This window comes from Zootoca vivipara, chromosome 5 (genome assembly GCF_963506605.1).
Source record: "Zootoca vivipara chromosome 5, rZooViv1.1, whole genome shotgun sequence".
NCBI lineage: Eukaryota > Metazoa > Chordata > Lepidosauria > Squamata > Lacertidae > Zootoca > Zootoca vivipara.
The window spans coordinates 9,210,940-9,228,011 of NC_083280.1; the positions used below are offsets into that span (position 1 = coordinate 9,210,940).

General features: G+C 45.6%; 1 protein-coding gene across 1 annotated transcript; it reads left to right on the forward strand.

Annotated features, from left to right (window-relative positions):
• Positions 1-203: 203 nt before the first annotated feature.
• On the forward strand, positions 204-15,137 carry AHSG (alpha 2-HS glycoprotein). The gene is made up of 7 exons (XM_035133827.2): positions 204-493; positions 3,147-3,257; positions 7,660-7,744; positions 9,069-9,235; positions 10,205-10,315; positions 11,937-12,053; positions 14,864-15,137. The coding sequence occupies exons 1-7, from the start codon at positions 275-277 to the stop codon at positions 15,119-15,121; spliced, it is 1,068 nt and encodes a 355-aa protein (XP_034989718.2). The 5' UTR covers positions 204-274; the 3' UTR covers positions 15,122-15,137.
• The last annotated feature ends 1,935 nt before the right edge of the window (positions 15,138-17,072 follow it).

Sequence of the window (17,072 nt, forward strand, 5' to 3'; positions counted from 1 at the left end):
ACCAAAATAACGCTTTGAGATTTTTTTTTGCCCATGCCATCTTCTTTCTAGCACACTTTGCAATTTCCCCCTTATCTAATAAACCTTTAACTCAATGTCCTGCGCATATTTACTTTTCCCTTTCTGTTGTTTGCAGTCGCTTTTTTGAACCCAGAACAAATATTGCAGGCCTCCTCGTGTGCTGCATCTTTGTATAAATGGGAGCTCTGCTGTGGCTCTTTCTACCCTTCCTTCCAGCACAACCCTCCTCCTTAGATCTTCCGCAGGCGAAGCCATGAGATCACCGGTAGCTCCAGCGCTCCTGGGCCTGATCCTGGGGTGCATAGCAAATGCAGCTATACTCCCTGCCATCCCTCAGGCAGAGTTCCCTGCTTGCGATGACCTTGAGACAGAGCAGATGGCAAACTTCGCAGTGGACCACATCAACGCAAAAAATAACCACGGGTACAAGTTCGCCCTAAATAGGATTGAGATGGTCAAGGTTCTCCCTCGGGTAAGTGCTTCATGGGGGTGGGGGGTGGGGAAGAAGGTCATTCTCCAGATCATATGAGGTGTGAGTGAAGACTATGTAAGATCTTCAACTGTGCAGCATCAGTCCTGCTTCAGAACAAAACCTTCATTGTGAGGTTTCATAATAATAATAATAATCTTATTTTTTGCACCCCACTCACCTGACTGGGTTGCCCCAGCCACACTGGGCAGCTTCCAGCATATATAAAAACAATAAAACATCAAACACTAAAAACTTCCTTATACAGGGCTGCCTTCAGATGTCTACTAAAGGTTGTATAGTTACTTATCTCCTTGGCTCAGGAGTCGCATAACTCCATACCCTCCAACTTTTCTCCGATGAAAAAAAGGGTGTCCTAAGGAAAAGCGGGACATTTAGGGATCAAATCAGAAACCGGGATCTGGGACTGTCCCTGGAAAATAGAGACACTGGGAGAGTCTGTGGGCGGCTTCCAAGATATATAAAAACATAATAGAACATTACACATTAAAGAGCTTCCCTATTCCAGGCTGCCTTCAGATGTTCTTTTAATAGTTATATAGTTATTCATCTCCTTGACATGTGATGGGAGGGTGTTCCACAGGGAGGGTGCCACAACCGAGAAGGCCCTCTGCCTGGTTCCCTGTAACCTCACTTTTTCTCACAGGGAGGGAATTGCCAGAAGGCCCTCGGCGCTGGACCTAAGTGTCCGGGCTGAACGATGGCGTTGGAAACGCTTCTTTAGGTATACTGGGCCGAGGCCGTTTAGGGCTTCAAAAGTCAGCACCAACATTTTGAATTGTTTATTTGATGTTGGTTTATTCACTACCAACCTTCCACTGAGAAGCTATTGGGGTTCAGTGTACCCACACGAACAATGCAAGCTTTGGTGTGGATTGCACACGGGCATGTCTTACTCAGTTGTTTAAAGGTAAAGGTAAAGGTGCCCCTGACCATCAGGTACAGTTGTGTCTGACTCTGGGGTTGCGGCGCTCATCTCGCTCTATAGGCCGAGGGAGCAGGCATTTGTCCACAGACAGCTTCCGGGTCATGTGGCCAGCATGACAAAGCTGCTTTTGGTGAACCAGAGCAGCGCACAGAAACGCCGTTTACCTTCCCGCCGGAGCGGTTCCTATTTATCTACTTGCACTTTGATGTGCTTTCGAACTGCTAGGTGGGCAGGAGCTGGGACCGAACAATGGGAGCTCACTCCGTTGCAGGGATTTGAACCGCCGACCTTCTGATCAGCAAGCCCTAGGCTCAGTGGTTTAACCACAGCGCCACCTGGGTCCCCACAGCGCCATCTGGCGCCACTCAGTTGTTTAAAGGCATCCAAATGTTTTTTTGTCCAGTGAGTGTCCCTATTGCATTTGGAAGATGCACATCTACTGCATTCTGAAGTTGTGCATGTCCTGAATGGCAGAGACAGGCTCACAGAAAGTGTTGCGGGGATGAAGGGGTGGCAGTTATGTAGAGGAGACCCATTGAAATTAACAGCCCTAATTTACTCATGCGCACTCGTTTCAAGAGGGGCCTGAACACACCATGAACGCCCACCTTGTTTTCTTATAATGGCAATGGTGTCCACCTGAGAGGTGTCAGAACTTAGTTCCGGCTGGGGGAAAAAAGCTCTCGGTATAATTAGTTGTACTTTGCTGAACACCACTCAAAGTCTGCGTGGTGCTCACCACTCTCCGGTAACATCCACTTGTTTGTTTGTTGCATTTATATACTGAGGGCTCCAATCCCCACTTAGCCTTGAAGCTCACTGGGTGACCTTGGGCCAGGCAGTGCCTCTCAGCCAAATCTACCTTGCATGGTTGTTGTGGGGATTAAATGAGGGGGTTAACCACATATGCCACCTTGAGCACTTTGGAGTAAAAGGTGGCATAAGATGCAATAAATAAATAAATTAAACATAAGCTTCAAGAACAGGAAAGAAGCAAGCCAGGCTTGCAAGAAAGCTTAATAATGCCAGGAGTTCAGAGCAAGTCTCTACACAAGCTCTCAGACCAGGAAACATTGATAATTTCCCTTCATCCTGCCCTCTTCTCTTTAAGGGAGCTGGAAGAAAGTACCAAAGGCAATGACATACCATTTTGAATGAATTTCTGTTTTGGCACATCTGTTAAGGGGGGAACTGACACTGTCCAGCATACCTGAAGGAGTGTCTCCACCCCCATCGTTCTGCTTGGACACTGAGGTCCAGCGCCAAGGGCCTGGCGGTTCCCTCACTGCGAGAAGCCAAGTTACAAGGAACCAGGCAGAGGGCCTTCTCGGTAGTGGCACCCGCCCTGTGGAACGCCCTGCCACCAGATGTCAAAGAGAAAAACAACTACCACACTTTTAGAAGACACCTGAAGGCAGCCCTGTTTAGGGAAGCTTTTAATGCTTAAGAGATTATTGCATTTTAATATTTTGTTGGAAGCTGTCCAGAGTGGCTGGGGAAACCCAGCCAGATGGGCGGGGTATAAATAATATTTTTTATTCATTCATTTATTATTGTTGTTGTTGTTGTTGTTGTTGTTGTTGTTGTTGTTGTTGTTAAGCACTCTATGGTTTTGGGTCTTTTAGCTGTATGCTGGTTAAATAAATGTAAGCAAGGTTTTTTTATTTAAAAAAATCTAATCATCTTCTCTCATGTCCTCCTCCACAGAGGCCATTTGGAAAGGTAGCCTTCATTGAGTTGGACTTACTGGAGACTGAGTGCCATGTGTCAAACCCACTGCCTGCTGAAAACTGTACTATAAGGCCACAGACACAGCATGTGAGTTCCTGGACCTTTTGCTAACCTTGTAGAGAATTTAAGCATGATTTTTGGGGTGCATGCACCATGTCTTCAAATTAATACCAATTCAAATTAATAGCAATAATAATAAAGGCATGTCAATACAGGCTGACTGCTTGGAACTCAATTGTCCTGCTCAGCAGGAGGGTGCTGATTTTACTTTTCAAAGTTGCATCCAACAAAAGTTTAATTTACACAGCAAGCATTCATACTCAGGATCCCTTAACATTTTAAGGCATAACTTGCCTGAGCTATATAACCTCAACCAAGTGTCTTGATTGAGAGCATGGGAAGTGCCTTTATGGAACAAATCAAGTTCCACTTACTCAAGTACGCATTGCAAGGATTTCAGCATGTACTAGGTTGTCTACAAGAACAACCGAGTTACAATTTAATGGACGACCAGCCACTTAAAGATTAGTCTGATTCGTTCCAGTGGAATTCAGCCACCCTAACCTTTCCCAAACCTCAATGGGTGATGATGTCCAACATTCAAGGTCTGTGACTCAGTGATGGAGCAGCTGCTTTGCATGCTGAAGGTTCTAGGTTCATAGAGTCATAGAATTGTAGAGTTGGAAGGGACCATGGGGATCATCTAGTCCAATGTGCAGTGCAGGAATATTTTGCCCAATGTGGGGCTCATGCTCTACCAAGACCTAATTCCCCAACATCTCCTTGTCTGAAACCCTGCCCTTGTACGCAATCGTAAGATAGACCACTGGGCTGACTCTGCATAACCTATTGTGCCAAAAATTGAATTGACAGGGCAAGTTGATTGTGTTCGGGATCACACAGACATCCTAAAAAAACAAACAACCTAAATATTTGCCACACATAAAAGCTTTAGTGCTTGAATCTGTGGTCTCAGATTTAAAATCTGGGCTCCTTTGAATTACATGGTACGTTGTCCAAGTTCTATTTCAACTGGTCAAAGTGCGAGACAGAAACTAAGTGAAAAATTAAAATCTATCTCATTATGTTGTTGTTGTTTAGTCGTTTAGTCGTGTCCAACTCTTCGTGACCCCATGGACCATAGCACGCCAGGCACTCCTGCCTTCCACTGCCTCCCGCAGTTTGGTCAGACTCATGTTTGTAGCTTCAAGAACACTGTCCCACCATCTCGTCCTCTGTCATCCCCTTCTCCTTGTGCCCTCAATCTTTCCCAACATCAAGGTGTTCTCCAAGGAGTCTTCTCTTCTCATGAGGTGGCCAAAGTATTGGAGCCTTAGCTTCAGGATCTGTCCTTCCAGTGAGCACTCAGGGCTGATTTCCTTTAGAATGGATAGGTTTGATCTTCTTGCAGTCCATGGGACTCTCAAGAGTCTCCTCCAGCACCATAATTCAAAAGCATCAATTCTTCGGTGATCTGCCTTCTTTATGGGCCAGCTCTCACTTCCATACATCAATACTGGGAAAACCATAGCTTTAACTATATGGACCTTTGTCGGCAAGGTGATGTCTCTGCTTTTTAAGATGCTGTCTAGGCTTGTCATTGCTTTTCTCCCAAGAAGCAGGCATCTTTTAATTTCGTGACTGCTGTCACCATCTGCAGTGATCATGGGGCCCAAGAAAGTAAAATCTCGCACTGCCTCCATTTCTTCCCCTTCTATTTTCCAGGAGGTGAGGGGACCAGTGGCCATGATCTTGGTTTTTTTGATGTTGAGCTTCAGACCATATTTTGCGCTCTCGTTTTTCAACCTCATTAAAAAGTTCTTTAATTCCTCCTCACTTTCTGCCATCAAGGTTGTGTCATCTGCATATCTGAGGTTGTTGATATTTCTTCCAGCAATCGTAATTCCAGTTTGGGATTCATCCAGTCCAGCCTTTCACATGATGAATTCTGCATATAAGTTAAATAAGCAGGGAGACAATATACAGTACAGCCTTGTCGTACTCCTTTCCCAATTTTGAACCAATCAGTTGTTCCATATCCAGTTCTAACTGTAGCTTCTTGTCCCACATAGAGATTTCTCAGGAGACTGGTTCCTCTGCCCCTTCGAAATCCAGCTTGCACTTCTGGGAGTTCTCGGACCACATACTGCCTAAGCCTGCCTTGTAGAATTTTAAGCATAACCTATCTAGCGTGTGAAATGAGCGCAATTGTGCGGTAGTTGGAGCATTCTTTGGCACTGCCCTTCTTTGGGATTGGGATGTAGACTGATCTTCTCCAATCCTGTGGCCACTGCTGAGTTTTCCAAACTTGCTGGCATATTGAGTGTAGCACCTTAACAGCATCATCTTTTAAAATTTTTAATAGTTCAGCTGGAATATCATCACTTCCACTGGCCTTGTTATTAGCAGTGCTTTCTAAGGCCCATTTGACTTCACTCTCCAGAATGTCTGGCTCAAGGTCAGCAACCACACTACCTGGGGTGTACAAGACCTCCATATCTTTCTGGTATAATTCCTCTGTGTATTCTTGCCACCTCTTCTAGATGCCTTCTGCTTCTGTTAGGTCCTTTCCGCTTTGGTCCTTTATTGCGTGCCGAGACCCCAGAAAATTCCCCCCAATAACTCAGACAGACGCATTATTTTAGGTTTTGTTTTTGGCATAATTTTGGCCACAACTTTATTCAAATTACAAATTAATTTGAGTGTTGGCCTTAGGCTTTGGTTAATCTTCTGCCCCACGGTGGGACAGGACCAGCTCTGACTTCCTGCAATAGGAAAGTCAAGTAAACACCCCATGGAGATGGAGATAGCTGCGACCAGGCCATCTCCACCACCAGAAGATGTTCCCCAAGGCTCGTGCTCTGTATTGGCCCCAGCCCCGCACCATTTCGGGGGTGTAAGGACTAGAGCCCCAGAGCCCCGGGATTCCTTTAACGGAATACTTCTATAAGAGCAACCACTGAGGGGCATGCACCTCCATGCGATGCCCCTCCCAAACTCATCAACCAAAGCCTAACCTGCCAACCTAACAAGTCGTGACTATTGCTAAGCAGTAGGCGAAAAACCAAATGGCAACAGCCAATCAGCCAAATGGAAAAAATTCCTACTGGCCCTTGAATACAAGCGGCACCATAGCAAGGTCACTCTAAACCTGCAAAGAAAAGGAGGTGGGCGGGAGGGGGATTAAAATCACTAGCAAGATTAAGAAACATGTGGCCATGCTGAGTATTTAAGGACTAGTCCTGTCTATCAAGGAATGGATACAAGCAATTTAACCCAGCAACACTCAGTCCTCCAATCATCTTCTCTCCCTTACTTTTAGACCCACCCCTTAACACACACACTGGCTTTTCCGCAGGGTCCTGCCGCAACCCTCACTATTCCTTATGGGAATAATGAGCTTTATGGTAATCTTTGTACGAAATGTTCCTTTCATATCTCCAATTTTCTTAAACAGATCTCTGGTTTTCCCCATTCTATTATTTTCCTCTATTTCTTTGCATTGCTCTCTTGTTTCTCCTTGCTATTTTTCAGAAATCTGCATTCAGTTTCCTGTATCTTTCACTATCTCCCTCACATTTTGCTTGCCTTCTCTCCCCCACTATTTGTAAGGCCTCAATGGACAGCCACTTTGCTTTCTTGGATTTCCTTTTCATTGGGATGGCCTTCGTTGCTGCCTCCCGTATAATGTTACGAGCCTCCATCCATAGTTCTTCAGGCACTCTGTCCACCAAATCTAAATCCTTAAACCTGTTCCTCACTTCCACTGTGTATTCATAAGGGATTTGATTCAGATTGTATCTTACTGGCCCACTGGTTTTTCCTACTTTCTTCAGTTTAAGCTGGAATTTTGCTATAAGAAGCTGATGACTAATATCATCAATGTGACTAGAGAAGCCAACAGAAAAATGAATTCTATCCAAGTCCACCATGTTCTTTTTTAAAAAACAAAACAAAACATCTGTTCATAAGGCATGGCTAGAGGGTTCAGTTCAAGGTCCACTTAGTCCAACAGTCTTCACAAGAATCCAAAAAATCTTTTGGCAATTGTCATCCAATATAAATGGTTAATTGTGTGTTTCTGTGTACAATAAACTGGCTATATATTAGTCACCGGAGCACCCGGATAGCCTGAAGGTATGGGGAAGCATTATTCCAGTTTGCAAAAACTTCCCAGTTTGCTTACCTAGAGGCAGTTCTTACCCACCATAGGTGACCAGGGCAGTGACTGTTTGCTAGGCTGGGTTTTGGTCCCTTTGGGGTTCAGCGCCTGGAAGAAGCATAGCATGGTGTACCAGCCATGGCCCACCAGGCATTCCCCAGATATTTTGGACTAGAGCTTCCAACAGCCCTTGCCAACACAGCGAATGTGGTCCAAAACATTGCCAAACAGGTCAGTGTAGGCTGATGTACAAGGTGTACAATGCTGTGGAACTGGGTTTTGCTCCCATCGTAACCAGCCCATAATCGTCTTCCTTTGAACCGCTAGGCTGTTGAAGGGGACTGCAACGTCAAACTACTCATTGTGGACGGAGGCTACAAAATGCTGTCTAGCCATTGTCACTCTACTCCAGGTAATCTCTTTGGCTGCTTTCCAGTCCTCAGTCACCATGGCTGAGAAATAGGGGGTCAATGACCCACGCTCCAACTCACCCCATTTACCATGACTCTCCCCAGGGCACACCTCTCCCTGGCCCTGCTTGGCACATCCCTTGAGTCGTTCTGCCTGGCCTAGGGATATGCCCTGCTTCTTGATTGCCTTCCATGTGGCCTCATGAAGGGTTCCCAGAAGGCACCGCTGGCTTGAAGAAGGTTCTCCACCCCAATCTAAGTGAGAGAGAGGGGGAAGAGGGAGTGGGGAGAGGGAGGGGGAGAGAGAGAGAGCAGCTGCAGGTGGGGCAATGAGAACCAGTAGCACAATGTGGGGCGGGCGGGCGGTGTTAACCCTTTTTCAGCCCTAGTGAGCATCACTCTTTCGCAGGTGCTGTTTGTCCCTGAGACATCTGGGGGGGGGTTCCCCTTCAGACTGTGTAGCACAAGATTAAACCCCAGCTTTGTGAGACATGGACTTGATCTTGACTGGATGTCGCCACACCTGCCACTCTTAAAAACAACGCACATCCGTCAGGTGTGTCCTGTGACCCTCTGTGTATCTTTGTCTGGAAGGCACGCCCCGGCAAAATCATGCACATAAACCAGGGATGGAGAACTTGTGGCTCTCCAGATTCTGTTGGACTCCAGATCTCATCACCCCCTGCCAGCATGGATAATAGCCAAATATCAACATCTGGGGAAGAGCCACAGGCTCCCTGTCCTTGATATAAACACAAAGGGACCACACAGCTGTTAGAATGAGCCAGTAGGTCTTTTTCTGTTTCTTCTCAGTGTCTCATTCTTCTTGAGTTCACTTCTCCACATTTCCAAATATTATTTGTACCCTGCCCATCTGACTGGGTTGCTCCAGCCACTTTGGGTGGCTTCCAACATAATATAAAAGCACATTGAAAACTTCCTGGCACACATGTCTACGATAAATTGTGTAGTTTTTAATCTCTTTGACCTCTGATGGGAAGGTGCTCCACTACTGAAAAGGCGCTCTGTGCCTGGATCCCTGTAACTTCGCTTCTCGGAGTGAGGGAACTGTCAGAAGGCCCTCGGAGGTGGACATCAGTATTTGCAGAGCCATTGTGAGTTCTTGGAGGAAGGGCAAAATAAAAATATAATAAATTCCTTAAATGTTCATTTCTTAAGTTTCTGCCAACACAAAACTGCTGCAACAGCCTATGTCAGCAACTGATCAGCTATCCTAAACCTTTTGGAGCAGCCAGCAACAAAACATTACTCACTTAAATACATTTTTTAAAAAACACCCTGTACTTATCTCATTTTCTTCCTTAGATTCAGTTGAAGATATTCGCAACCTTTGCCCTGATTGCCCCACTTTGTCACGTCTGGATGACCCTAAATTGAAGGAAGCAGCTGATTCTGGGCTCGCCAAGTTCAATGCTGAAAATGTCGATGGAACCCATTACCAGCTCCTTGAGCTTTCAAGAGGGCTCAGCACAGTAAGTATTGAGACAGGACCACTAGCGGTGCTGCCTTATTACAGAGAGAGTAGAGGGGGGGATGTTTGAAGACATTGGTCAGTCCACATGTTTAAGCGAGGCAAGCTGATCTGCACTTCTAGCACAGATCTAAACGCAGTTGTCCTTTCTACTTTTGCTCTTTCAAATTTTTGCAACATACCGTCATTCCTGGCTTCCAAATGGTCCATTCTGGTGTGCAGGTTTCATTCTGGCAGTCCACGCTGCCTGTGGTTGGAGGAGGGAGAGAAAATATCCATTCCATTCAATATTCAAATCAATTTTTAATTTCATTTTTATTACTTCTTATTCCGAATTGTTTAGCCTAGTGCATGTCAATCACCACAATGGGCAGACAAATTATGAAGACCCTCAGCAAGTTTCAGTTGATCAGGCAAGGGCAGGGGGAGTCTGGGCACAACGGATCAAAAGCAAAACCCAGCATCACCAATTAATTAAAAAGTGGCAACGGCAAGCTCGTCCTCTGAAACAAATAGTCCAAACAAGAGTGTCGAACTAAGAGCATTCTTGCTGGCCGCAAATGGTGAGCAGTGAAGGGTTAAGGCATATCTTTCTTGGGAAGATGGTCCAAATGTGGGGGGCCATGGCAGAGAAGGCCATGCTTCCAGTGCCCACTCATTTTCCCTCCAACCGTGAAGGGACCTCGAGAAGGGCCTCAGAAGGGGGACATCTGGAGAGAAGTGGTTCCTGAGACACCCTGGTCCCAAGGTGCTCAAGGATTAAAAGATCAATCCAGGACTTTGAATTGATTCCTGAACAAACCAGCAGGCAGTTAAATGGGTCGAGGATGTGTGTGTGAAGTGATTGTGTCCCAGTGTTGCAAATGTCCATTTATATCTTTAAGAATCATTAAGATTCTATATGACTCTTTCTGCTCAGTTTTGGCATTTGAAAGAGAGATGGCTATAATGTTCATTATTATGTTCCCAGCATATGCCTCTCGGTACACATGTGGAGTTTGCAATTGCTGCCACTAACTGCTCAAGGGAACAAGTGCAAGACCCTGCAGAACACTGCCAGGTGGTGACAGGTGAACATGCGGTAAGTGGATGGGATCCCTATTAATTTAGTGCAGATTCCAGGACTGGCAGTCAAATGAGGCCTGCCAGTCCTTCTGCATTGCGGCCCCCCTGTGCCTTTAAGAAAGCATTTGAACAATGAAGTCCACACATTTCCGACCTCCATGGCTACAAGTCCCCCTCTCTCTCTATAGAAAAAATACATATAGAAACTCGAAGGTCCAATGACTTCAGGTTTGGAAATGCCTGTTTTTCACAAGTGGAAGTGGAAGTGATTTAAATCTGGCCCCTGTTCACAAGCGAGTTGCTAGTTCTGCCAGACTTCAAATCACCAGACATTGGAAGTTTGCATTGAGTTCCTCTAGGGAGCAATGCATGTTTCATATCCTCCAACATTTCTCTGATGAAAATAGGGACGTCCTAAGGAAATGCAGGACATTCCAGGATCAAATCAGAAACTGGGGTGGCACCTATAAATCTGGTGACCTTTTTACTGCACATTCAACCTGATGCGCTTGCACAGAGCTTGGAGGACACACTTTATTGACCATTCATTCTGTATGGTTTTTTTAAGGGGAGGCCGTGTGCATTCATCCTGATATTTGCTTGCAGGGTATTTATATGCCTTGCCATGAATCATTTGTTCACCCCAAGGATTTCAGTGCATTTCTCCATCTCTTTTCTAACTGCAAAACAATATGTTTTATTTCTTGGCAACAAAGAACTTCAATTTACTTTTAAATTGCACAAATCTAAATAACAGTGGAATTGGCTTGAATCCCTCCGGCAGAATACTGGCAGTTTCGAGTCATCCCTGATCACCCGATGTCAGTCGAGTGGTCTTTTGGAATTTTTGAACCACAATCCCCACAGTTCACTTACATATTCTATCTGTAAATATATATATTTTTATTTTTCAATTATTAAAATACAATAACAGCCACATTTTATCACTATCAAATTACAATTCCCATCCAAATATAGATCAATTATACAGCCAATTATACTGTACATTTTGAGTGACTTCCTGTGTGTTGGGTTTCAGGGTACAAAGTTCTTATTTCTTCCTGCTTCTGAAATCTTAGTTAATCCAATTGCATTCCGTCCTGATCTTAGTCCCTTATCAACAGCTACTGGTCTCTTGACCTCCATTCATGCTGAGATTTTTTTTAAAAAAAAAAATTCCTCAAAAAGAGTCTTGTAGCCTGTAAATTTCCTGTGTGAGATGTTTATTTTCCCATTTGTTTCAATTAGATCACTTACAGATTCTGATTTACAAAGCAGAGAGGGCATTATTCACACCTGTTGATGGTTAATTCACAATTATTCATTTGCGGCGCCTACTTGCTCCCCGTCAGTGATGTAGAATGCTAGACCAACTATGCTTGCATACCCCACTGAACTTTATTATGTCCCTGAGTATGGAGTAAAGGTCAAGAGGTCTGGGACTTGTCTGCAGGTGGGTGGGTGACCTCATTGGGAATAACATGAAAACTCTAATCAATCGTTTCCCCCACTTTTTGGGTGGTTTATGTGAGGAAGGTGGGAATGAGTGGAATTTTCTACACCCCGCTGCCTGGCTGAGATGAAGTATTTTCTTCTCAGATGTCTCAACTGCTCTCTTTTTCTTCTTCCTTATCAAGCGTAATGGGTTTTGCAAGTCATCCGTTATCCAGTTGCCCCCTGTTCCCGTTCCTGATGGTGCGCCCAAGCCACCTGCAGAGGACGTCACTGTAGATTGTACTCTGTATGATCACCAGGTAGGTGCAATATCTAAACATGGTTTCCAGCAATTCACACAGAGAGAGAATTCACAACTAGCTGCTTGCTCTGAGGTTCACTGGGAGGGATTCTGATGGCATACACGGAAGCTAGCCAGGAAACCAGAGCCCTTTGGGACTTGACGCACAACCACTTCTCCACCAAATCCTGTAGCACCCAGATTTTGAATGTTTCTGATTATTTGGCCTTCCCCAATTGGCTCCCTTTACCTTTCCACACACCCACTTTTCCAGAGAAGCACCCTGACCAAGGCCAACTTCCCTGCTTCCCTGCAGAACAATTAAGGCAGGCATAGGCAAACTCAGCCCTCCAGATGTTTTGGGACTACAACTCCCATCATCCCTAGCTAACAGGACCAGTGGTCAGGGATGATGGGAATTGTAGTCTCAAAACATCCGGAGGGCTGAGTTTGCCTATGACTGAATTAAGGGATTCTTCGTCCCTAGATACAAAGAGGCGGTCACCCACACCCCTATTGTAGTCCTGCTGCACCCCTTTCACAGCACTCATGGCATTGCTAGGTACTTAGACCTGTGGCACAAATCTGCATGAAACTTGCATATGCTGATCTACATGTGTATATGTCCCTGTGCATGCCTTGGTAGCTCTGTCGGTGGAGCATGAGACTCTTCATTTCAGGGTTGTGTGTTCGAGACCCAGGTTGGGCAAAAGATTCCTGCAATGCTGGGGGTTGGACTAGATGGCCCTTGTGGTCCCATCCAACTCTACAATTCTATGATTCTATGAATTAAGGGTGGGGATTTGGCACGACTGTGCTCAGCTGCCCTATAATCCAAGAAAGATGCATTAGTTGAAATGGGGGGGGGAGGGCAGGAGATAAAAGGGCCCAGCCCAAAAGACCACCTGGCCCACCTTAAGCAAGAAGAATTACCTACCATACATAGGAAGAGGTCCTTCCAACAGCACAAATACAGGCTGGTTTATTTATTTTAGTGAACCATTGCCATTTTTAAAATGCTGAATTAGGTTGCCCATCTAGATTTAACTCTATGAAGGTCTACTGGCCAGGAGCCCAGACACAACAGAGGACCTTTAATGGCTAAATAGAAGTGGTGATTTCAGAAGACATGGCTTTTCATGGTCATCATGCCACGCTGGTGACCAAAGCTCTGTCGCGAATTCCTTCACGGCACTTTAGCAGAAATGCTCAGAGTTCCAGGTTCTTCATTGCAGTATATTTATTGTGAGCTATATACAAATATCTACAGGCTGTGATACACAAGCAGTTCATACAAATAAGCAGGGTACTGTACCTGACTGCACCTTAAGGCATGTAGGAAGACTTCTCACTGACCATACCCTTCTACACCACCACACTCACTGCTGGAAAGGTTTCCCTTTTAAACCAATGACAGCCAATCAACTGACAGCACATTACTGCTGAGTCATTCTGACCCAGCACTCCTATAGAAAGTATTGCATCAGCTAGTTTCACTTTACAGTGGTGCCTCGCTAGACAAATTTAATTCGTTCCACAAGTCTTTTCTTATAACGAAAAATTCGTCTAGCGAATCCCATAGAAATGCATTGAATTTTTTTTGAATTTTTTTTTGCCCATAGGAACGCATTAATTGAATTTCAATGCATTCCTATGGGAAACCGCGATTCGCTAGATGAATTTTTCGTAAAGCGCATTCGTCTAGCAAGGCAACCTCCTCTAGAAAAAAACCTTTCGTTAAGCGGAAATTTCGTTAAGCAGGGCATTAGTTAAGCGAGGCACCACTGTACTAGCACACTCAGGCCTGCAGACTTACTATCTCACACAGCATTCTGTGGATCCCGACAAGCTCCTCCTCTTAATGCTCCTGTTAATGGTGCGGGGTTCCTGCCTCCTGTGCATCTTGTTATCACAGCTGTTGGAGGTTCCTTGGCAAATCCTTCTGTAGGGCCATGAGGCTGTGCATTGGGGAGAAACACAAGCCATATAGATCTTTGGGTATGTCTCCTAGGATTGCCACCTTTGTTCTGGCAAAATACAGGGCAGGGCAGGATAGTTAGGGGGTGACTCTCCCCCCCCCAATCTGCTGCTGAAGTGACTTCAAAGCAATTCATTAAAATCTATTGCAGCCTAACAGAATGGTCCCTCTGCAATTTGTCACACACATAGAATCATAGAGTTGGAAGAGACCACAAGGGTCATCCAGTCCAACCCCCTGCCAAGCAGGAAACACCATCAAAGCATTCCTGACATATGGCCATCAAGCCTCTGCTTAAAGACCTCCAAAGAAGGAGACTCCACCACACTCCTTGGCAGCAAATTTCACTGTCAAACAGCTCTTACTGTTCACACACATGAACACACACACACACACACACACACGAATTTGTAAATCTGTCTGTGCTTGACTACCCAGAGCTGAAATACATGACCTTTCACACACCTTTACACATGCATTTGGAGAGGATCCCTAACTTGGCAGAGAGAGAGAGAGAGAGAGAGAGAGAGAGAGAGAGAGAGAGAGAGAGAGAGAAGACCTGAAATACAGAACATGACATTTTACATTGAAATACAGGACAGTCCTGTATTTTACAGGACAGGTGGTAACCCTAAAAATTCCCCTACCCCCTTTGTTTGTGGGCGTCAGTGGGAAAGGTCATTGCACCTCATGAGATTTGATTTGCACCCGCTCAGAGCTCCAAGCTGAGTGGTCTGTATATTATTATTATTATTATTATTATTATTATTATTATTATTATTATTATTATTATTTAGGACTGTGTTCTGACTATCACCAGCAGACTGGACATAATGGTTTTCTTTTTCCAGGCCGGCGATTCCCATTTCCTCGAGCATTATATGCATCATCTTGGGAAGAACATCCCATCCCCTGGAATTGGCCGCAGGGTCCTTGACCTCATTCATTCGCACAACGACACACACGCATCCCATGAATCTCACTCTGCCGAAGTTCCGGCCGTCGCAGCAGCAAAGCCTGTCGTCAAGAGAGCAGTGGACCTTGCTGTGCCAGTCACAGGAATTTTGCCACCTGTATGCCCAGGGAGGATTCGCCACTTTAAGATATAGGAGAGCCTGCTTGTGAGAGCTGATAACAAACTGTGGGAGCCGCCCGGTCAATGAAATGTCTTTGTATATTCTCCCAAGCCTGAACTCACATTCTTGCAGCAAAATAGTGATAGTTTCTCTCTCACACACACATCCCCCAAAGAAGTCAAGCCTGTCATAAGAAAGGCTGTATTGTGTCTGCCTGCTTTCTACCTGTGCAGATTTCAGTGCTTCCGACAGATCCTGCATCTGCTAGCTTCCCTTCTATCTTTAGTTTATGCCTCCTTTAGAAAGATGCAAGGTGGAAAACAAGGACTCCATGTTTGGTGGAAAACTCAGGGGCAGGAGGGGCAGTATTAGGGTGGGGCTTTTGTCTGGTGTGTCATTCCTTGTCCCTCCCCTTAGTGGGTAGCAGAAGCAGGATCAGTAGGGTTGCCAGACTCAAGAGAGGACAGGACTTCTGTGCCTTTAATTGCCCTGCTCTCTTTTGAGTCTGGAAACCTTAAAGAGAAACCAGCAGACCCTTTGTTTAATTTCCAAGCAAAGGGTCTGCTGGTTTCTCTTTAAGGTTTCCAGACTCAAAAGAGAGCAGGGCAATTAAAGGCACAGAAGTCCTGTCCTCTCTTGAGTCTGGCAACCCTAAGGATCAGTTGTGCAAATCACATAACAATTTGCTAATCTGCATACTCTGCTATTCAGCTAACAGATTCATGACACACTTGGGTGGAGAAGCAGGCATGGTTTGGGGTTTCTCCTTTCGAAAGGGAAGAATATACACAGCATATATATCGGACAGAAGGGACCGCAGTGATATATCAGCTGTATTCTCTAGGAATTACTATTCTTTTCTTACCCAGTGTCCAAAATTGCGGTGCTACATTATGGAAACCGTGCTGGAAAATGCATATTCTAACAATATGCAAACCAAAACAAAGGTGCTTCCAAAATAAAACACGAAACTCAAAACCCTCCTCGCCTTTTTGTTTTGCCTCTACCGGTATTGTCATCATACAGGAAGGGGGATTGATTGCAATCCTTCAGGGGCTGTTGGTCTAAAACTCCCATTAGCCCTGAGCCCGTGTGGCATTTGCCAAGGGTGATGGGAGATTCAATTAGGCAACATCCGGTGCGCCACATGTTTCCCTCTCCTGATATAAAGGCTTGAACATACTGTGGCATGTAACTCAATCTCCAAGCAACAGGAAACTCAAGCATTCATTTTCCTTGGAATGAAGGTCGACAGACAGGGCCGGTGCTAGGGTTTTTTGCGCCCTAGGCGAGATCACCTTCTGGCACCCCCCCCTCCCAGCCAATCATATTTCAAACACAGGGTGCCGGCCCCCCAGGGGCGTCCCCACCGGCGGCCTCCCCCCTCCCTGCATACTGCCAGATGGCCGGTGGGGAGCAACCAGCCACCAAGCCCCACGGCTCCGCCGCCTCCACCCCCCACCCCGATTGGCGTACGCCCCCCTCCTCAACCTGCCCCCCCTTTGATTTGACCTTAAAAGCTGCCACTCAGAAACTAATCTTTTAACAAAAATAAAATAAAACCAATGGCTTTACATATGCCTAACTCTGCATCAAGCTGGAATATAAGCATCATGGATCTAATTCAGAAAGCTTTTAGATGGTACAACTATAGGTGAAGACCAGCAGCACAGCGTCAGTTGTAGGCCACTGGGATCCCCACCAAAGCAAAGCAGGACACGCTGAGCCGCCTGCACAGCCATGCAGAGAGGAGTGCAGCTGGCCAATGCGACCCTTGTGGGCAGAGAGGAGCATCGGGCCACGCTGGGGGTGCCTGGTTCGCCCAGCCCTCCTAGTACCCAACACACTATGACCCTGGTGAAGACTATGATTATAAAGCTAAACACACTTCCTACAGTGCCCTATCTACCTCAGTGGTAATAATGCCACACGGTTATGTATTGATCTTTTACTCACTGTATCACTCTCTGCAAACTCCTGTACA